Source organism: Orbicella franksi, chromosome 5 (assembly GCF_964199315.1).
Source record: "Orbicella franksi chromosome 5, jaOrbFran1.1, whole genome shotgun sequence".
Classification (NCBI taxonomy): Eukaryota; Metazoa; Cnidaria; class Anthozoa; order Scleractinia; family Merulinidae; genus Orbicella; species Orbicella franksi.
In genome coordinates this window covers 7051657-7074900 of record NC_138149.1, presented here as the reverse complement: position 1 = coordinate 7074900, position 23244 = coordinate 7051657, and the positions used below count along the sequence as shown (strand labels likewise).

Here is a 23244-nt window from a genome sequence, read left to right as displayed (position 1 = left end):
TTCAGGGCAGGAAGAAGACATTAAGATTTTTAAACAAAGAGAAGAAAGTAAGTTATCATGTAGTACAAAATAAATGTCCTTGTGCATAAGATTTCCTTCGTTGCTGTTTAACTAGCTATAAATGGCAAAAGTTTAGTTTCAGAGAGTAAAACTCTTAGCTAGTAGGACCTTTTGAATTTTTACGGAAAGAAATTAGCTTTTAAATTCTGGTGTCGCATCGGATTTGTTTGAAACGTTTTCCTCTTACGACTCTTACGATTATATAAGCAATATATAAAACACGAAAATGGCCATTTTTTAATCAGAGTACAATCAAGACAGACTGAAGCTTCTGAGAAGGATTAGAGGTACGTTAAACTTTTCACTGTACAGAAATTCGTTTTTTTTATGGCAACAGTTTAGCTCCAGTAGATATCAACTAATACGCACACTTGCTACGATCAGTTGTTAATCTAACAATTTATCACTTGCAGAGTCGTTGTAAGGGAGTCCACTGTATAACCCAATTCAATAGCAAATAAGATTTAACTTAGACCGAAACAAAACCTTAAAGTTTGAAAAAATTTACAGTTGATAACTTAACTGTTTGGTTAATTGGCAATTTTTGGCATTACACAATTTGTTGTTTAATTTGTGTCAAGGCATCCAGTTTGGGCCTATTTAAATGATTGTTTTGTTTACACAAACCTTTCCTTTACAAAGCCTGGTAATTACTTTTCCCACAGAGTCTAAGGAGGAGAAAAAGAAAAGCAGACGAATAGTTGAAAGTAAGTTTAAAATTCAGAAACCATTGATCCAATTTAAGATATATTTACATAAATTATAAAGTTAAAGAGTCCTAATCTAACACTAATGCATTTTTTTTTGAAATGCACAGTTTCTTAAGCGTTTTCGCCTACCGCCTACACTAATGCGATTGAAAATACATGCGTTTAAAACAATGCTCACAACCGGAAAAACTTTTGACAACGGAGCCCTATCGGATTAGAGTGGAGAGCAAAAACTCTGATGCCGTTGACATCACATACACATGCATGAGTTACGGCTGTGGCGTTTACTCAAAACGTACACTTTGGCACGACAACCCCTCGTTTTGAAAACCCATTAGTATGGGTAAGCTTGAGCTGTTTTTTTGAATTTTTCAAGGCTGGAAGAAGACATTAAGATTTTTAAACAAAGAGAAGAAGGTAAGTTATCATGTACCACAAAATAAATGTCCTTGTGCATAAGATTTGTTTGTGGTTGTATAACCAGCTATGACTGGCAGAGAGCTCTTAGGTAGGAGAACCTTTTGAATTTCTCCGAAAGGAAATTACTTTTCCTGGTATAACATAGAATTTGCTTGAAGGGTTTTCCTCTTACGACTGTTACGATTGTAAAAGTAATATATAAAACACGAAAGACCACGTTTGACCACATTTCGAAACGCCCAGAAGAGAATTGAAAATAAGAAGCGTAGCAATGGGGTCAAACACTGTTTTCTGTGTTTGATATATCTTCTCAATGGAAACTAAAACTAAGGAGAAAACGGAGAAATCAAGGCATGTTTGCTTCTTTCTGTACTGGCCTGTTGAAAATGCTCGATTTTACATAAATTCCATCGGTCATCTTGGCTGATGAAGCTGTATTTCGAAATTTCCAAGATTTCACCAAACGTGAACTCGTTGGAACCTTAAACGCATATTTCTGAAAATACTTCACCAAAAGGGTCTTTTTGACGCAATAAAAGAAAATTCGTTTTTTCGCTCTTGTCGTCAAGTTCTCCATATTTACTGGCAGTGGCTCTTAAAACGTAGCAATAGTTTCAAACTGACAGTTTAGGTAAAAGTTGTCTGCCTAAGAGCCAAGTGGCTTATCAGGGCGGAGCTAATCCTGGTTCCTGTAGCAGGAAGCGACGAGGAATATTCTGCTCACCCCTGAATGGGATGCTAGTCCATCGCAGGGTTACCCCCAACATTAAATTTGCCGGTACCCATTTGTACGCCCGGGTGGAGAGAGGCACTGTGAGAGTAGAGTGTCTCTCCCAAGAACACAACACAATTTCTCCAGCCAGGGCACGAACCTGGACCGCTCAATCCGGACTCGAAAGCATCAGCCATTAAGCCACCACGCCTCCCCTAGGATCGATTAAATATGAAACAAAATGGTAGGTAAACAACCGGCAAAAGTGTTCTAATTTACTCTTGCGTTTTTGCACACGATACATGGCTATAAATCGCCCAAAGTCGCCTTAAGTTACGGCGACTTAAGGTCCCAGATTAGGCCTCACCAGTCATATGTAGACCCCCATAAATACCCTCTTAACAAGTTTCTTCCAAAAATTACCAAGTGAATACTCAAGCTCCCAGACTATTTATTAAATGGGCCCCAAGCCGCTGGCGACAGGGGCCGTTCCATGCTCTGAGTTTGAATTTTTTCCTGGGAAGGAGTTTAAAGATCTTGTGATTCGATTATTACGGGTCATCTCTAATCAGCCACTTGAAGCAGGGGATCGCAAGTGTGGGTTTGAAAACTTCAGAAAGGTTATCTTCAACGGCCGTAGAGGGAATGGGCGATTAAGGTGTAATGCGAGAAGAGAGGCGTTGATAGGATGAAAAGCTTGTGGGATGAAATACTTCAAGAGCCTATCTTTGCGCCGTTTTCATAGGCAAACTGTCATAATCAAGGGAAGTAGAATTTCAATTTGAAAGACGCTATAAAAGCTTGAGGGCCTCCATATTTAGTTGTCGACAACTACTTGCTATCGACAGCTAAACGAATTTTCGAACGTTACGTGTGGATTTTAGGAAAAAAAACACCGTGAAAACGGTAATGAGGCCGGTCCGCTGAGGCTTTGGTGCGTTTTTGGACGAACACGCGTCTTCGAAAATGCGTCCTTTCGAAAATGCATACATGATGTGGATGGGGCCTAAGTTAGCCGTTTTGTTTCATTTTTCAGAGCTGAAGGGAGAACTTGAGTGGCTCCAGAGAGACAACGAACGTGAGTGTTGACGATTCCACATAATAAATGCCCCTGCTGCCTAAGATTTTTACTCTGTATCACACCAGTCATATGTAGACCCCCATAAATACCCTCTTAATAAAATTGCCAGCAACATTTGTTTAGATTCCGTATGGTCAACTGAACACTACTAGCTAACTGGTTTGTTTTCTTCCAAAAATTACCACGGGAATACTGAAGCTCCCAAACTATTTATTAGATGGACCCCAAGCCGCTGGCGGAAGGGGCTGTTCCATGCTCCGAGTTAGAATTTTTTCCTAGGAAGGGCTTCAAAGGTCTTGTCATTCGCTTATTACGGGTCATCTTTAATCAGCCACTTGAAGCAGGTGATGACAGATGTGGGTTTGAAAACTTCAGAAAGGTTGTCTTCAACGGCCGGAGAGGGGATGGGCGGTTAAGGTGTAATGCGGGAAGAGAGGCGTTGATGGGATGTAAAGCCTGGGGGATTAACTACTTCAAGAACCTATCTTTGCATCATTTCATAGGCAAACTGTCATAATGAAGGGAAGTAGAATTTCAATTTTAAAGACGCTATACAAGCTCGAGGGCCTCCACATTTAGTTGTCGACAACTACTTGCTATCGACAGCTAAATGTTTTCGACAACTACTAATTGTGTCCGATGGGAGCATTGCACACAGTAGAGTGTTAGTTGCCGACAGCTAAATCAGGCCAGTGAGAGCTTGGGAACTAAAGTTCACTATGCACACTCAAAACACAATACGCATGCTCAAATGTGTTATATGTTTCAATAGTTGTCGACAACTGAACTAATGATTCCCACACAGGGGAAAAAACGGTCATAACGTAGTTGTTGACAACTAATTGTTGTCAACATACTTTATTTCTCACAGATTACATTTATAAATTAAATTGCTGCTTTTTAAAGTTTACACTATATGTTGGTCAGAATTTTTTATTTTCAAAGTTTAAGTTTCGGAGTCAAGTAAGCGATTCGCTTTCCTAGTTGGCCCCTGTTACACCGCAAAATGTGGCAACTAACGCAAAATGTGAACTTTTGACGCAAAATGTAACATTAACTCGAATTCTAACAACTTTTGACGCATAATGTAACAATTTCTTTAACGCGAATTGTAACAACTTTTAACGCAAATTGTAACAACTTCTTTAACGCGAAATGTAACAACGCAAATTGTTATATACCTAGACTTTCACTCAACAAAACGGGCACTGTATTCGTTTGATTCTTGGTCACGTGCCCCTGATCAAATTCAAATGTATCCCGACCGGGATACAATTGCGCAGTTGTTGCCCGCGCGCCGAATACAACAGCACGTGATCAGTGCATGACTAAATTAAAAATGGCGTGATCTTCAGCACGTGCGAACGTTAGCTTGATTGACGGGGGCGGACCTGAGAACACTGCCAGTTTTCAGTTTCAACCACAGGCAGACCACTCTATATGTTTGTGGTTAATAGATATGAAACGAACAGAATCTGTGAGGGTTATTTAAAAAGCTCTGAAAATTGCATATCTAATTGTTACCATCAATTTTTTATAATTACAAATGATTTTGTAATTAAGTTAAGACTTATTCATTCAGCAGGATTGACGGTTGTGAATAAAGAAGTTGCGCCGTCTTTAATGTGTTTGTTTGTTTTTGCTATATGATTGTTTAAGGGAAGGTCCTGATGTTTCCCCCGCCTTCGTCTCGGGAAACATCAGGAACCTCGGGAAAACAAAACTAACTGTTTCCCTCAGGACCATACATTAAGCGTACAATGTAACAACCCTTTCGATAAATTATTACTGGTAGAGCTCAAGCTACATTTCTATTTCTATTTCTACTGTTTATCTAGTTACTATCCATACTAGTAGAGGTAAAGTAGGAAAGAGGAGTGAAGGGTCACAATATTCAAGTTTTCAGAATTGCGAGAGGACAAGTCAAGCTGATGCGGTTGTCAGATTAGGTGGTAATCGCATAAATGTGGTGTCTTCGTTGCCTCTAATATTACAGACATACAGGAGCAATTTCGAAAGTTTTATCTCTGGTACCTGAAGAATGGTTACTTAAACAACTTTCACTTCTTACCTACACTTGCTTTTACTTACAATGTACTGTTGCTTTTCCCATCATGAAAACACATACACACACCTACCGCTCTATCGCTCTGCACTCTAAATTCTATGCGCTCTAAAATATTTTAATAAGAGTAACAGTGTCGAAACCAAATAAATTTTATCAAATACAGTCAGCTCTTTCCTAGCGACCTCCTGTAGGTGACCAATTTTTTGTGCAAAGGTAGTGGACAAGCAATTTTCGTAAGTCATGTGACTTCTAACGTCTCCAGCTGTGACTGGCAGGTGTTAGTAGTTATTCGTGACTTCGGACATGTTGTGTATTTTATTGTTGTTTCTCTAGCGTTAGAACATATTAAGTTGCTGTCCGTCCCTACAGCACGGACGAAAAGACACGAGCTTGGTATGACAATCACGACTGACAATTCTTTTAAAGCAACCTATCTTTTCATTGAACTAGAGAAAATAAAGAACTAGTCATGTGACCAGTAAGTTTTTGTAATTTGACTTGTCAAGCTTGAGAAGAACGCTAGGCTAATATGTCTGAATTTTCCTCTTTATATATTAAGACCAGAGTTGTTACATTTTGCGTTGTTACATTTCGCGTTAAAGAAGTTGTTACATTTTGCGTTGAAAAGTTGTTACAATTCAGGCCAATGTTACATTTTGCGTCAAAGGTTGTTACATTTTGCGTTAATGTTACATTTTGCGTTAGTTGTTACACTTTGCGGCGTAAACCCCATATTTACAAAATAAGTTACTTCATCGGTACAGGTGAGGAACCAGAAAGGAGCGGGGAAAGCTTAATATAAAGTTTACTAGTGAGCAGCACTCTGCGAAAAGTAGTTGTATAACTTCTTTATTTCTCCTACGCGTTTCGTGTGACTAACGCACACTTCGTCAGGGAGTTTAACAATACAACAAGAAGCGCCTGTATATATACCTAACTCATACTGGAGTTTACATTTTGTAAAAAATCACCTACGGATATACATATAGGAAAGACAATTTTGGGGCCCACAGTTTTAGCTAAAACTGTGGGCCCCAAAATTATATCACGCACAAAATATGTCACACCTTGCCAAAATTTACCGCCTGTTTCCTAAACGCATTACCGCGGAGTTTGTCTTTCCTATATGTATATCCGTAGGTATGTTCTTACGAAATGTAAACTCTAGTATGAGTTAGGTATATATACAGGATATATGCATGATGGAACGTGTCGCGAAATAGATGTTTTATGGCAACAGTTCAGCTCCAGTAGATATTAACTAATACGCACACTTTCTACATCAGTTGTTAATCTAACAATTTACCTTTTGCAGAGTCGTTGTTAGAGAGTCCATTGCATACCCCAATTCAATAGCAAATAAGATTTAACTCATAGACCGAAACAAGACCCTAACGTTTGACAAGATTTACAGTTGATAACTTAACTGTGTGGTTAATTGGCAATTTTTGGCATTACACAATTTGTTGTTTTATTGGTGTCAAGTCATCCAGTTTGGGACTTTGTAAATGATTGTTTTTATTAGACAAAGCTTTCTTTTACAAAACCTGGTAATTACATTTCCCACAGAGTCCTAGAAGGAGAAAATGAAAAGCCAACGCACAGTTGAAAATAAGTTTAAAATTCAGAAAGTTCATAGACCATTGATCCAATTTAAGATATATTGACATTAATTGTAAAGCTAAAGAGTCCTAATTTAATAATGATTTGGGCCCGTTCACACTAATGCATTTTTGATTGAAAACGAACACTTTCGTAAGCGTTTTCGCCTACCGCCTACACTAATGCGATTGAAAAAACATGCATTTAAAACGCTGCTCAGAGCCGGAAAAACTTTTGACAACGGAACCCTATCGGATTAGAGTGGAAAGCAAAAACTCTGACGCCGTTGACATCACATACACATGCATAAGTTACGGTTGTGACGTTTAGTCAAAACGTACACTTTGGCACGACAACCCGTCGTTTTGAAAACCCACTAGTGTGGGTAGGCTTTAGCTGTTTTGTTTTTTTGAATTTTTCAGGTCTGGAAGAAGACAATAAGATTTTCAAACAAAGAGAAGAAGGTAAGTTATCATGTACCACAAAATAAATGTCCTTGTGCATAAGATTTGTTCGTGGCTGTATAACCAGCTATAACTGGCAAAGAGCTCTTACACAGGGGGACCTTTTGAATTTCTCCGAAAAGAAATTACCTTTTCTGGTATCACATAGGATTTGCTTGAAAAGTTTTCCTCTTACGACTGTTACGATTGTATAAGTAATATATAAAACACGAAAGACCACGTTTGACTACATTTCGAAACGCCCAGAAGAGAATTGAAAATAAGACGCGTAGCAATGTGGTCAAACACTGTTTTCTGTGTTTGATATATCTTCTCAATGGAAACTAAAACTAAGGAGAAAACGGAGAAATCAAGGCAGGTTTGCTTCTTTCTGTACTGGCCTGTTGAAAATGCTCGATTTTACATAAATTCCATCGGCCATCTTGGTTGATGAAGCTGTATTTCGAAATTTCCTAGATTTCACCAAAATGTGAACTCGTTGAAAACTTAAACGCATATTTCTGAAAATAGTTCCCAAAAGGGTCTTTTTGACGCAATAAAAGAAAATTCGTATTTTCGCTCTTGTCGTCAAGTTCTCCATATTTACTGGCAGTGGCTCTTAAAACGTAGCAATAGTTTCAGACTGACAGATTAGGTAAAAGTTGTCTGCATACAAGCCATGTGGCTTATCAGGCCGGAGTGTATCCTGGTTTCTGTAGCATGAAGCGACGAGGAATATTTCTACTCACCCCTGAATGGGATGCTAGTCCATCGCAGGGTTACCCCCAACATTAAATTTGCCGGTACCCATTTATACACTCGGGTGGAGAGAAGCACTGTGAGAGTAGAGTGTCTCTCCCAAGAACACAACACAATTTCTCCAGCCAGGGCACGAACCTGGACCGCTCGATCCGTAGTCGAGCGCAATAACCATTAGGCTACCACGCCTGCCCTAGGATCGATTAAATATGACAAAAACGGTAGATAAACAACCGGCAAAAGAGTTCTAATTTACTCTTGTGTTTTTGCACGCGAAACATGACCTTAAATCGCCCAAAGTCGCCTAAAGTTACGGCGACTTAAGGTCCCAGAGTAGGCCTCACCAGTCATATGTAGACCCCCATAAATACCCTCTTAGCAAGTTTCTTCCAAAAATTACCACTGGAATACTCAAGCTCCCAGACTATTTATTAGATGGATCCCAAGCCGCTGGCGGCAGGGGCCGTTCCATGCTCTGAGTTTGAATTTTTTCCTAGGAAGGGCTTTAAAGGTCTTGTGATTCGCTTATTACGGGTCATCTTTAACTATCAGCCTTTTGAAGCAGGGTATGACAGATGTGGGTTTGAAAACTTCAGAAAGGTTATCTTTAACGGCCGTAGAGGGAATGGGCGATTAAGGTGTAACGCGGGAAGAGAGGTATTGATGGGATGAAAAGCCTGGGGAATGAAATACTTCAAGAACCTATCTTTGCATCATTTTCATAGGCAAACTGTCATAATCAAGGGAAGTGGAATTTCAATTCAAAAGACGCTATACAAGCTCGAGGGCCTTCATATTCAGTTGTCGACAACTACTTGCAATCGACAGCAAAACGAATTATCGCGCGTTACGTGTGGAGTTTAGAGAAAAAAAAACACTGTGAAAACGGTAGTGAGGGCGCAGAGGCTTTGATGCGTTTTTGGACGAAAACGCTTCATCGAAAATGTATCCTTTCGAAAATGCATGCATGATGTGGATGGAGCCTAAGTCAGCCGTTTTGTTTTATTTTTCAGAACGGGAAGCAGAGATTGAGAGGTTCCAGAGAGACAAGGAACGTGAGTGAGCGATTCCACATAATAAATGCCCCTGCTACCTAAGATTTTTACTCTGTATCACACCAGTCATACCTAGACCCCTACAAATACCGCTACCGTTCTGATATGTTTCTTGCATCTATCTGATCGAGGTTATGTCGCTCAAATAGGTTTATTCCTCCTTTTGTTTAACATGGAAAATATTATTTTCCAAGTTGTAGTGGTGAAGCGATTTCACTCCTTCACTCCCTTACTGGGTCACTTCCTGTGAGGCCGTTTCACAATCGCCTGTAGTGTATCAAGTTAGTTCTTTGAATTTCTGGCGCAAGTACTCAAAATCTTACCGAAGAAATGCTCTACATTGAATACATTTTCGAACAAATGTTTTTATAAATAGAAGCTGCCTGTAATTACATAAATAGCTAATTTCCCGAAGGTGTCCGCTCATACAGGTTTAACCATACTCGATTGCCAAAGATGACATTGTAAGTCTTAAAATTGACGAGCTGTATGAATTTTCGAATGCTTCAACCCGGGATTCAATGTTTTAGACGATCAACAGTCAAGAGAATTGAGGAGAATTCGAACGACGTGATCCGCTGTTTATTTATACGATATTGTAAATAAATACACATGAACGCGGACATGGCGAAATGAGGAACAAATAGTTGAGAAACAGAAGAAACGACATCAAACAAGGCTGGAAGAGTTCTGCAGTCTTTAATATCGCCTTGGAAAGGGAAGGGGACAAAAGGGGACAAAAAAAAGAAGTTATTACAACACGGAGTATTCGTATTTGGTCACCCATCCAGGTACGCACCCCGCCAAACAGGGCTTAACTTTGTTGAGCAGACGAGACGCAGTTCTTTTTAATTCCTAAGATGAGAAAAGACAACAAAGAGAAAAAAAAAAAACAAAAAAAAAAACACTGATACTGGCTAGAAAAATAAAGAGCGAAAAACATGAGAGGAATGAAAATGAGAATTATTACTTAGCTTGCTTTGGTGATCGAACAAGAAGCGTTACTTTCTTTATAATTGTCTCGGTCTCTCGGACGATAACTTCACGAATGTTTTCAACAGTGTTACATCTCCTGGTGTATTCTCTTACCGTTGCATTTTTGCACCATTTCTTAACAATGCCAGTGGGCTTTAACTTTAACTTAACCTACGGATTAAAACCTCAATTCAGTGGCATCAAAATTGTCACTGTTTACCGCAGACGATCCATTTTCCAAGTTGAGTGGCTCATAGCCACTTTGATTCGTTCTGGCACCACATGATTCAAATGTAGCAATTGGTCAACTTAGTTCCGGGTTTAGTTCAGGCAAGCCGTTGTTTCGATCGTCCGTGTGGATCTCATCAGTTGCCGGTATTTCCAAAATACTCTGAACTAATTTTCACTTGGCACGCAACTGTCACAGTTTTTACTTGGCACTCTACCGGAAGGTATTACTAGTTATAAGTAGGAAGTAGAATGTAGTTGGCCACTAGGTGAAGACGTGTATAATTTTGGAGGCCACTGAAGGCCTTTACCAATGATTCTGGTTGTCTCTTCTGAATATTGTAGTAGGAAATAGAAAAGGTAAAAAGGAAAAAGAAGACAGATGTCTCGTGTTTCGTAAGCCTCACTGGAATACTCTCAGCTAAGATTCGAATTAAATACTTCGTTTGTCAATGCTTGACTATGGTATGGTAGTCCTAGCCTAAATACTCAAGGCGTACTTTCCCTATGGCGTGCGCCATACGATAAGGCACATACGAGGCTAGAATACTTTAGGATATTTTCGCTTTGGCGTAGTGCAAATAACTCGGAAGGTCTTCTATACTTTTGACCAAGTTCTGCACATTTAAAATTTCGAACAATGTTCTTCATTCAGACGTTTGACGCCGGTTTCTTGTTGAATCCAATAGATGCGACCGAACTGGACCGATACGAAATGGAGCAAGGTAGACGTGGAATTTGCCTTGTAATAAACAATTACAACTTTCCCCGTGGGAGAGAACGTCAGGGAGCCGAAATTGACGAAAAGAAGATAGTAGATCTCTTCCGAGACGAGCTGGACTTCGAAGTGAAGTTTCTACAGAATCTCCTTGGTTCGGAAATTCTCAAAGCAGCCAAAGAATTTGCAGCAAGGGATCTCAGCCAATTTACGGAATTTGTGTTCATAATCATGTCGCATGGTGATAAAGATGCCATTGAAGGCGTGGACGGTGCGTTTGTCAAAGTGGCACCGTTGATGTCTCTGTTCTCGGTGACCAAGTGCCCAACACTTCGGAACAAGCCCAAGCTGTTTTTCATCGAAGCATGTAGAGGGCAACTAAGCGATCCAAGAAAGGATCGGCTTCCAGCACGATTGAGGAACACTGAAGGAAACGGCATTGCCATGATGCTTTGTGCTGACTCAAATCTCGCACACGGTGTTACTCCCCTAGAAGCTGACTTCCTGCTCTCATTCGCAACAGTACCAGGGTACAAAGCCTGGCGAAGTCAAGTAGCGGGCTCCTGGTATATTCAAGTAAGTAGGTGTATATCCACCGCGTGGAATACAGTGAATAATTTTTGTCCTCGAGAATTTCAGTAAAGCATTGTGATTCAATTTGAACAAAATTCATTGTTTTTTTTTTCAAGGAGCCAGTCATGAACTACGAACCTTTCCTTGAAAAAAAATTAAAGCATCTAACGGAGAAAAAAGTCCAAAATGGAAATGTTGTTGCTTTCTTCAATCTTTCTCTGTTGGAAGTCGGCTCGCTAGACTTCGACTTTCCCTCGTTTGTTCATTAGTCGCATGTTAGGTCACGCGGAGACTGCCCGAATGATAACAACAACAGAAGCGAGCAAAAGACACTGGTTGAAGATGGTTTTTAAGGATAAGAAGAAAAGAAGTTAACGTCAGTAAAGGTCACTCCTTAATTGTCTGTTGTTAGATGTGTTGTTTCTGCGAGAAAAAAGAGAAAATTCAATTACGTTTTCATGTTATCAGGTACTGGCAGATGTCATCCGAAAGTACCACCGTCATCATCATTTACTCGACATGCTGACAGAGGTGAACAAACAAGTAGCAGCTATAGCAAATGACTATCCAGAGCATGATCTCTCATTTCAAGTCCCAGCCCAGTCTAACACTCTGAGAGCGAAAGTGTTCCTATAGAGGCCTGGAGAGAGTCAACAATACGGTTATCATTATCTTTTTTTTTTTTGGCGATGTTATTGAATGCAAGCCACATTTTTAGAATAGCTTTGCTAGCGATAATATTAGGGACCTAATAAGCACCTTAAGCAACAGACGTTTTCGTTGACGACGGCGACGTGACGACCGATAAGAAACTGGGACTAGGACGGCTTCAGGTTGCGGTCGCGACAGCAAGTTACCATCCTTAAAGAAGGATTTCTCGGGCTAGCATCACCTCTTTTTGTTCTGTCCACTCCATCAACGAGTTGAAGATAAACTTAAGTTTAAAAATAACTCGATGTAATTAAACCTTATACTATTCATGTTTTACTAAGAGATGTAAAATCATTGCCAAAAATAACGAAACAATTTAAGTTTATAAACTTTGCCTGCTTTGAAATGTCAAATGTAAAGAGCAAAAATTATTTTACATGTGAAACGTGTATTGCTAAAGCAATTAATTAAGTTTTTTAACCGAAGTTTGTATCACCGCTCATTGAGAAAAAGACAGGTGTATTTTTAGACTGCCAAGATTACACACACACCTTGTTGTGCTAAACATAGATTTTATTGCTAAACATAGATTTTGAACAAAATCTCAGCTAACTGCGTTTTTCATTCGACACATTGATCGGGCGCTCAAATACAGGAGTTTTGCCAGCTCTTTTTATAAAGAATCGTAAACAGCATTCTACGAAGGATGCAATAATCTTGTATGTACAAGAAATAAAATCCAGGCGAGACAATTTGGTAGCGCGAAGTTTGTCAGCTCTTGTAAACATTAACAAAATACCTGTACACACTGTTCGAATACAAAATTCATCGAGTCGATTAAAAAAACCTCTATGTTAAACGAAATACCAAGACGAGGGGATTGCCAAAATAAAATTCATGTTATTTCAAGCTATAGCAATCTCCGATTATACGTTGAGAAAATCTGAACAAAACTAAAAAAAAGGTAAAAGCAACCTCTTCGCTGAAGGCTAGTTTGACATGCGAAAAACAGTTTTTCAGTTGAGAAAAAATGAGTCCAGGAATACTTCCAAAACTATGTTTTAAGCATAAAGGCAATCATTATGCAACTTTACCTTGGTTCGGCACCAAAATAGCACAAAAGCAAGCTAAAAGGGATCAAAACAAAAGATTAAGTACTCACGTTTTCGTCGCGACGTGAAACCCCACGTTCTTCAGGGGAACGTCAGGTCACAACGTGTTGTGCATGCGCAGTGACGTCTAGAAAGAAATGTCACGTTTCCGGTTGCCCTCGTCAGGTCGGCGACGTCTGTTGCTTAAGGTGCCTAATTACGCATGCACGACGGCGACGGCAAGGACGATGCCTGTTAAAAAGTGTGCATATGTTTGACTTTGGAATTTCGTATTTACGTAGATTTATTCAGTGTGTTTGTCGGTATTAAAGCTTGGCCCTGCTGAATATGCTACGAGTGCGTTCAGTTCCAACTAAAAATACGAAAAATTAGCCGTTGTGGGTCCCGTTATCAAAAAACTTGGAAATTGGACATTTCACGTTGTTGTTTTGCAGAGGACGGAAAAGAGATATTTACCAAGAATTATATTGCCAGCATAGCCATTGTTCTACTCTTTAAATCTTTTGTTTAGTGACGTTCTCGTCGCCGTTGACGTCGTGTTTTGCGTACGGTCCCTAATAAGACTCTCATTAGTTGTGCTTTTCTTCAAAACAGAAATACCGTGTCCCACGTGGATTTTCAGTAACTTGTAAAACTATGAAACCATGTATGTCTGTTGTCGATTTTGCCGTTTAAGAGTACCGTCCATTTCATCACTGGGTTTCTGGTCCGAGTCACCCATATAAGCTTATTATAATCAATAGTTATGTATTTTTTTGAACAATAGGTAGCAGATGTACAGGATAAAGTATATTAGAACATGTCATTCTGCTGTCGTAGTTCTTAGGTTAAGTAGCATCTCGTTATTTGTTAACCAACGATGAAATGCCAGCAATGTTCTGTCAAAATAATTCCTGAAATTGACATCTTATTATTTGCTACTGCACGGTTTGGTTCTTGAGATTTTGCAGCATGTATGTACTAAGTTCACAATGTTGCATCATGTTCTAAGTTCACAGCCTACCAAGAATTCTTAATTTTGTACTTAAGGTTACTGCATACCTTCAGAGGTGTCTCTCGTCCAAGAGATACAGCACGTCCGGTTTAAGCTGTATATAGCTAAACCCCTTATCAAATTAAAGCTTCAGTATATAGAGCTGGCCTATCTAACTATACAAAGAATTTTGAAATATAAAGAATTGTCTAATTTTTCACGACTCCTAAATACGAGTGTCTGAATCACCTTTTGAAAGGGAATTTGTTCGTTTGCCCTCAAATTTGGACAGTAGCTAGTTTGACATGCAAAACACAAAAAGATGTCTCCGAATTTTTTTTAATTTCAAATATTTTTTCTCCTAGCGCGATTTTTACTCGATCACTCCGCTTTTACTTCGATCTATTTCGAAAATGTTCCATTGTTCCATTTCATTAAATGGAATATTGCAAAACGCAGGCACGTCTTGTAACGCTTTAGGTCCGGACTAACTGAAGAACAAATTAAATTGGCGAAAAAAAAATTTCAAAAAGGTGATTTGGATGCTCGCATTTAAAAGTTTAAAAAAATTCAACGTGGTATAGTTTGATAGCGAGCTCTATAAGCTTTAATTTTATGTAAGGGTTTAGGTATCTACTGTTAAAACCAAACACGCTACGTGAGACACCTCTAAACGTTTAAGGTAACGTTGATTTTACCCATTTATCGTATAGTTTAAGTGTATGTCTCTTATCATACCGCTGTCTTACAAGGACTGGGCACTACCGAATTCACGAATTGGCTGAAATCAATATTGACTGCGGTCTAGTTCCCACTTAGAGCGGCGTTTAGACTGGTTACTTTTTGGGGTGAAAAGGTTGCAAAATCAAATACCAAAAAAAAAATGACTATTTTCTTCTAAAAATATTATGGTAGTGCCAAAAAGCATGATAAGAAAAAAAAGTAAAGAGGACGAGCAAACTTTGGCAGATTTAATTTCAACTCATCGCCGTTCGCAAGCAAAATGTCAGCTGGAACAAATCAGTCAAACAAATTAAATTGTTCTTGTTTGCCATATAATTTAATGCACATCTTATTAACTGAGCTTAGTCGTTCTGTATCGGAGAATCTTGACCTTGGTCGTGTGTACAGACCTCACCGAGTTCGGTCTGTACTCATGACCTCGGTCAAGACTCTCTCATACAGACCTCCTGCTCGGTTAATAACTATGAGAGCTAATATAGTGATTCATCTGTTTATCAGTGTCTACTGTAATGTAACACCCTCTTAAAATAAAGTTGATATTACTACTTGCTACTATATGTCTGGAGAAGTTGAGTATTAATTCATATGACAAGGGAATCCCACCATCTCTGAGGCGGAACTTTCTATTTTAATGGAAGTCTTGGCTGAAAAACAGTGCAAGCTCCACCGGTCCCGGAGTTTTAGGAGCTACGTTAGTCACGTTACGTTCTGCGCATATTGAAAAGTTTATCCATGATTTTTTAAGTTAATCGTTTGTAATCCGTATCAATCTCCTCCATACTTATCATCCTTGTTTCTTTACGGTTTATTAGTATCTTCTAGGTGTTTTTCTGTCTTAGTAAACTATTATTTTCAGGTTTTCTTCAATAGACCAATTTCGATATATTAAAATTCAGCCTAAAACAATAGACCTCAGCTCGAGGCTCCGGAGAATAAATACAGGGTTTGTGGGTTTATTCCCGGAGCCTCGTACTGAGGTCTACTGTGTTAGGCTGAATTTTAATAGATCGAAATTGGTCTATTTAAAGGTAATTTTGTTCCTGGCCGAAATGACTCAAAATGCCATGACTGAGCGCCCTCAAGTTGATGTCCCTGTAATTCTGTCACTTTTTATTTTAGTTTAATCAGTGAACCTGACGTGATGGTAATCAGTGTGTGCCAACGGAGATTGACATTTGAAGTGAACAGACGACGATTTGCAGCCTTAGAACCGCGCAAATTAAGTCGTAATACGTATAACAAATAAGATCACTTATAAATTTGAATTGTTTATTTAAAAAGCGCGCGTCAAAGTGCCTCATCATGCCCCGTTCTTCATTTGCTGTACTCGGTAACTGAGAAAATTTCTTCATTGTGATTGGCTGAGAACAGGCACAGTTATCGTTGATTATTTATTTGCACTGCGTTACAAATTTACGAGCGTGCAATCTATTTGTAATTATACATTTCGTGTAAAACACGTGTAATCGAATGAAAGCACGAGTAATTTTAAAGAATCTACGCTACGAGGGATATCGCAAAATAATTCTTTCAAATTACACTCGCTGACTTGTAATTCTGAAAAAAAAAAATCAAATATCGCTTATAGCCAGAGATCCTTCAACAGGCTATGTCACACTATGGTAGTCAGTTCTTTATTTTAGAACTATGAGTTTCTAAACTTCAAATTGGCTAAGAAACAGTCTTTTATTAGCAAAATCCCGCCCATATATCAAAGAAGGAGGATTTTCGAGCATTATAACACTTTTGTGCAAATTGACGGGACCATGTTTTTCAAGCTTACTCTAATGAAGTTCGTCTCATTGTGAGTGCTGAGACCATCAGACTGACGAATATAATGTAACTCAACGCTTGAAAATTTTTGCTGACGTCCCCCATCCCAATCTTACTGACAAAGCATCATAATACAAAATAAAATATTTCTGTAACCGGCCACAAAATAACTAATCATTCTCCAAGAAGGTAAAAGGATAAACTTTAACTTTAATTTTACAACTTCTATCATATCTTCCTGAGTTAAATAAGACATTTTACACTGGCTTTGCCGGGTTATTAGTCTGATTTAAAATTCAACAAAGGGCTGGAGTATGCCAAGATTACCTTAAATAGAGCGTTTTTCAGTTGAGTGTCGTAAAACCAGAACTAGAGCAATTAGACTACTCAGCCAATCTCAAAACGAAGTAAAACCAAAACCGAAACCTAATTACTTGCCTGATTACTTGCGAGGCTCAATTGAAAACCGCTCTATACAGTTCTTGTAATAAAATCATAATTGGCGTTCCTATTTAGTCTTATACATTCAGAGATCAGTTAGCATGTGTTATCTGTCATTAATGACATTTGCAAACTTGCTGGAATCGCGGAGCACGGATAAAGTGACAAGGCCTTCTTGTACAAGACACAACCCTATATTGAACTCCAATTGCCATATCGCCTTGACATTCACACTGTGGATTAAAAACGGTCGACGTTAGGTTATGTAATAAGATTATTTATTAAAAACTGGATCATTGGATCATGCAATTCAAGAGTTTTCATTGGCTTAGCCATCATGATATGATCCATTATACCATGCTCTACAAATATGGTAAGCGTACGCGTGTTTTTGGGGGGGCGTTTTTATTTTTATTTTATTTTAGTTTAGTATTTTGGTTGCGTTTTTAATAAAACAAGTATTCCACTCGCGCTTGTTGGATATGAGTTGGTTATAGCCAAATTGGCGCTATGCGCCTCGTTGGCTATCTACCATCCCATATCCAATAAGCGCGATTGGAATAACTGTTATATTGAATATGCTGTATTATAGATACTGATATGATTGAGAAAAATTTATTCCGAAAAAGCGAATCATTTAAAGTGGAAGATTACAAGATGGAGACGGATAAAATAAGCTTGAGTGGTTAACTGTAGACTTAGGTCAAGTTTCTTAAAGACATTATTTCCAACGAGTATTGCAATGGCAGGGCCAAAGGGGAAATTGGTAACGGCTCAAAACAAAACTCAGTCATAAAATCGATCTTGTAATAGATCTTGTGATTCTGACTGCTTTTAAGTCTTGAAGAGTTTAAAACATTTTTGACCTTGCATATTTTTAAATAACTGAATTTACTGTATGTGTTGCTTTGATTCCGTATGGTAGAATTATATCACCAGTGATATAGCTACCTTGTGTGGCTGTTACCTTAGGGTTGCAGATTCAATGATATTCGCGCACAAAATGTTACAATTTGAGAATTGTCTATGATATCCACAATCTTTTTCAATTTTTTTCTTATGTTTTTGCTTTCCAAAAGGGCGGTAAAAATCCCCCCCCCCCCCCCAATCCTCCCCTGATGGCATTAACTAGCTGGACACATCTCTTAGTCACATTTGTCCCCAAGTTAAAACTTACTGGGCCCCAAGCTGAAACGATCCAATAATATCCTCTTTCTGTATAAGGCAAAATAAAATAACAAGTTAATGACTGATTAATATTTAATTTTGATTTAATTTGTTCGTGGTATCAGACTAAAAGAGAAGGGAAAAAAGAGAACCATTCAGTCTTAAGGTTGCTTTCCGCGAGTTCATAAGTATAAGGCCCATTTTATTTTGTTTTCAAATTAAAATTACAATTTAGCTGAGCTAATCTAGGCGGGTCATGTTTACACATGTAGTCTACACTACTCCGGAGAAAGTTTACAACGCAGCATTAATTCTACGGCTAGGCCTACCGTCCACACTAATCCGTAACGAAAATAAAGCTTGTCAAATCGGACGAATTTGAATACGCATGCTTTTCGTTTTAGGGTGGACAAAAACACTTTGGAAACGGAGCTTTTCGAAAAAGATGAAGTCATAATAATCATGTGATTTCCCTGGCTCAAGTTTTGCTCAAACACAAATCTAAAATGACTGATGATTGTTGCGTTTTCACTGAATTTCTCCGGCGTAGTGTGGACGGGCCTTAGAAACATTGGGAGACGTAGCATGTTATGATGTTAATTAGTGCGCATTTTTTGGTAAATTGCCTAACACAAGGTGCTCTAAACGGCAGCTTACTGGGTCGACGTTCTTTGTTATCCTTGTTTATATAATGATCAAATGAATGCGCGCGCTCTGATTGGTCAATCAGCTATGGTTTACTGTGCCAGTAAACGCGTGGAAATTTCGCGTGTCTTCTGAATTATTATATAAAAGCAATAGACCGCAAGTTTTTATGGTTTAGAGGCATGATAAAACACTTGGGATGTTGGAAGAACACTCGAAGAAATCGTAAATCACGAGCCGCAGGCGAGTGATTTACGAATTCTTCTCGTGTTCTTCCAACATCCCGCGTGGTTTATCAGCCGATAAACCATAAAAACTTGTGGTCTGTTGCTTAAATATGCATGCTTTATACCGTACGTACTGAAAACCAGCCTTGAAAACTATATACCAAGTCACATGAGCTGTCACTTTTTGCTTCTGGTTAACTAGTAATTTATATCTCACTGCGGCTAGCTGAGCGTTAACTAGTTCGCGTTTACATCAGTCTTGCGTTTTTGTTTTTGTTTTGTTTTGTTTTGTTTTTTAACTAAAGGAGTCACGTGCTTCTGATTTCATAAAGGAGGAATAGAAGCGTCAATTGAAAAAAGTAATTTTTGCTGTATTTTTTTTTTTCTCAAGAAGCACTTCATTAAACCAGAAGCATATCACCTCGGTGATATGCTTCTGATTAAACTTATAAGTGAGATAAGAAACATTTGCAGTACTAGTTTTATTAAGCAAAAAAGAAAATCAGTATTAGACTCCTCCTCAGCCTTGCAGCTGACCAAATAATGCAAGCCCTTACTTTGTAAGTCAGCTTGATTTCCTTCATCTTCGAAGTCATCAGTCATGTCTGAAAAAATGGAAAAAGCCAGAATTATTGTAAGTTCATCAACTCATTACTCCAAAGAGTAATTTACAAAACTTAAAGACGGATATTATTAGTTGCTGTTCGTGTTTCTCAGACTCCCTTTGAGAAACCCCATGTATTTGATTCCCCAATGGCTCTGAATTTTTTTTTTCTTAAACGTTTGTGTAAAAACTTGCATATGTGACTTGCTAATTATAATTCGATAATAGATAATAAGGTTCACTGAAACCGTTAACAAGTCCTAAGCACTTAAAGTTAAAATTAGGGGAGCTTCAACAGGTACTGATACCGTTGCTATGAAGAAAATAAATAAATAAATAAAATATAAATGAATGGTTATTTGATCGATGCCATTCTTTGTCGCATGCACTGAAACTGTTATACACCGATAAATATTCATGCTGTAGATATTTTGACAATACTGTAAACTGTTACCAGCCATCTAATTTATTTTTGAAGTTGATGTAAATCGATGGAGACAGGAGTTAAGCGTCTTGCCAAATTAAAGTACGTGACGTCACCTATGAAGAACTCAAACTAGTGCGCATGCCTGAAAGCGCGTTTCCTTTGTGACTTCAGTTTCTTTTTTAATATGTCTTTTTTTTTATTACGTTTTCCCCTTGACATAAATAGGCAACCTACAGAATGATGTCTACTTCCGAGGATTTTTCGTCGATATCAAATTTGCACATTTATGCTCTATTTGCTTTGCATATTTTCGTTTGAAATTTCATTTCCACTTCTGTAAAGAAGATTTCGCAGAATGCCGGACTTTTCCATTTTTCTGTTGTTGTTTTTTTTGTTTTTTTGTTTTTTTTTTTTCGTCTTCTAAACTACTAACGATTTTATCAATGAACCTAAAGGGACAAGCAAAGTGTTTGAAACAACCATTTCGGTAGCAATCAACAGTGTTTGTTGCTTGGGATGAGAATATATAAGTTGAAGTAATTTCAGCGAATTATTTCCTTTACACGTGCACAGAAATGGCTAAAAATAGTGTACTTAATTACGAACACTCTGACACTGAAAAGGTGAGAGTAATATTCAATATTGCTGTTAAAGGCAAAACGTACAGTGATCAGCCTTGGATCAATTTGAATTGAATCTTGACTTTTCTACAGTGCGTCGCTACAACCTCGGCTACCAAATTCGCATTTCCACTTTTTCTGTGAATATTTAACGAACAAAACATTTGATCGAAATATCTTGTTGGTTCTGCTCCAAATAAAATTTTGAAAGTGATTGTTCACTCTGTTGCGAGAAGCATGGTGTCGCTCAATTCTATTATCTAAGATTGAGCAATTACTAGAATATAACGGAAATTTTGCTTATGCGCTAAAAAAAAAAAAAACCCTCGAATATTTGATATATAAGTTCGTTCTCGGAAAAACTTCACATATATTCACTGTACACAGATTCTAGTGTACACTGGTAAGGAATGTTGCAACTCTTCTATCCCAAAATTAAAATTTAGTTCCATTTTCTTGACATCTTTGTCGTTTATTATTCTTAATTTTAGTTTTGAGAATTTGTTGTAAAATCAAGATTATGTCAACAGAGCGGTTGACGATTTCACTACTCTTGTCATTTGAATACTTCAAACTGCTTTGATTTATAAAGAAAAGGAGTTTAGATATTGCTCATTCTTGGAGTAAAAGAGATTTTCTTCAAAAGCTGTATTTTTTTTTTTTTTAGTTTACAGCAAGTTGACGCTACCTATATACGAACGACGCTGTCATTTGTATAGACAGAGCGTTCTTCAAAGTACGTTTTACCTTTTGTTTCGAAGACTTCTCTGACACTCTTGGAACAAGCCATTCCAAACAGAAGTACAACAACTGCAAATAGAAGTACTGTTGTGATTTTCATCTTTTCTCCAACAGTCTGATCTCTGACCCAGTGCTTGTTTTATTGTAGTTCCGTCTGCTTCACCCCCACGTGCCAGAAACGCGGCGTTCTATTCATCAACCTTGTTAATTTATAGGACTTGGCGACAAAAGGCGAAGGCGTGTAATTGTCAAAAGGAGCACAAATGGAACATCTGCAATACAGGGATTGTGATTATGATCTCCTATTAAAACCGCGAAAACGACGCTTAAAAATGCGTATCTCCGGCAAACACGTTTTATACATGTTGGGTGGACGTAGATGAGACAAAAAACACTGCGTGTATATGACAAATCTATTTCAAGATGTTTGGCGAGACGTGTTACTTTCCACAGAATCTTCGCGCATATTTACAAGATATTTTAAGACGCAGCACCATTCAAATGCGATGTTATCTTCTCATATTTTTTCTAGTCATGGAAAAGTTAATATATTTTGTTCAAGTTTATATCTCAGTTGGAGATAGTTGGCGCGTTCTCTGTGATGTAGCCACTGGAAACCAGGGAAAAAAGTAATGGCATGTCTAGTTGATAAATTGAACAAAGCTATGACTAAAGTGTGTATTATAACCAATGATTGAACACTATAAGGTCATGGGAGGAGATGATACCATCCCCCATACGACGAGAAACGCTATGAATTAAGAGGTCTGCAAAAGACGCTATTGTTTGTGCAATTTCCTGTATAGTAAGTATAGATAATTAAATCACGAGGGCGGCCGACTTAAAAGTGACTCTGCTTAAGTGTAAACAACGAATTATTGAGTAAAAACTTTTCTAGCCAAAAAAGTAAGGAATGTAATTTAAACTACAAAATTTTCGACAGTTTTGTCCGCATGTCAGTACTAGTTTTAATACGAAATCAATTGGTAAATGGGAGCCATTTTGTCTTCGCTGCGTTGGAAGCTGATGTTTATTCAAGTTCATAACACGAATTAAACAAAGGAAATAAGGCAGAATCTAATTCTCGAATAGCACAGCTTTTAATTATCTGAGTTGTGAAAGCGTAGCTTAGAAGCGTTATGATTTCGAGTAAAGTGTTTGAAGGGCCATCTATTTCAATCAATGTCGAGTTTATTCTATTTAACATGAGCGTCAGTTTCAATTTCTATTGATAGTAAAACTCCTTTTATCAACTCGATCAAGTTTAATCTCTTATCACCTTACAAGACAATGAACGAAAATTATCTTAAAAGAAGACTTCTTGTTTTTGAGTAGAGTTTTTTCGTCGGCACGTATTTTTATTACACGGAAATGATTCAATTTACCTCAAATAAAAACATCCTGAGCAGGTTTATCAAACGTGGTTTAATTAAAAACAACCTGCATGGTTCGCTTCATGCAAAAAGCGTTTTGTTTTTTATTTATAACGTCTTCTAGCGCGTAGGTCGTCATACGGTTTTAAAAAGTGTTTCAAAACTCTACGACATTTTTGAAAAGTACACAATATATATATATATATATATAATCGAAAAGAAGTTGTTATCAGGTTGGGGGGGGGGGGTGGGCGGCGCGACAGTGTTTTCGATAACTTCACTGAAAAAAAAGAAAAAAAAACAGCCTTAAAGGAAATTAATCGGGCCGTTGTATCCACACGT

The 23244-nt window shown here is 38.1% G+C and overlaps 1 protein-coding gene and 1 long non-coding RNA gene across 6 annotated transcripts in view; one reads left to right on the top strand and one right to left on the bottom strand.

Moving 5' to 3' along the window:
- Window positions 1-15441, top strand: part of LOC145486601 (caspase-3-like) — an 86510-nt gene extending 71069 nt beyond the window's left edge. For 3 of the 5 annotated variants that reach the window (XM_081465294.1, XM_081465292.1, XM_081465295.1), the window contains 8 exons: window positions 6-47; window positions 306-347; window positions 726-767; window positions 2939-2980; window positions 7076-7117; window positions 8869-8910; window positions 10803-11407; window positions 11873-15440. In XM_081465294.1, coding sequence (XP_081321420.1) covers window positions 6-47; window positions 306-347; window positions 726-767; window positions 2939-2980; window positions 7076-7117; window positions 8869-8910; window positions 10803-11407; window positions 11873-12040 — 1025 coding nt within the window. In that variant the 3' untranslated portion in view covers window positions 12041-15440. Of the gene's footprint in view, window positions 1-5; window positions 48-305; window positions 348-725; window positions 768-2938; window positions 2981-7075; window positions 7118-8868; window positions 8911-10802; window positions 11408-11872 lie in introns of all 5 variants that reach the window. The other 2 variants (XM_081465290.1, XM_081465293.1) reach the window with 2 other exon arrangements.
- Window positions 13065-21692, bottom strand: LOC145486614 (uncharacterized). The gene is made up of 4 exons (XR_014049313.1): window positions 21536-21692; window positions 19695-19742; window positions 18276-18313; window positions 13065-17331 (listed from the first exon to the last, which is right to left on the bottom strand). It is a non-coding gene; the product is annotated as an uncharacterized LOC145486614 (long non-coding RNA).
- Between the last annotated feature and the right edge of the window lie 1552 nt (window positions 21693-23244).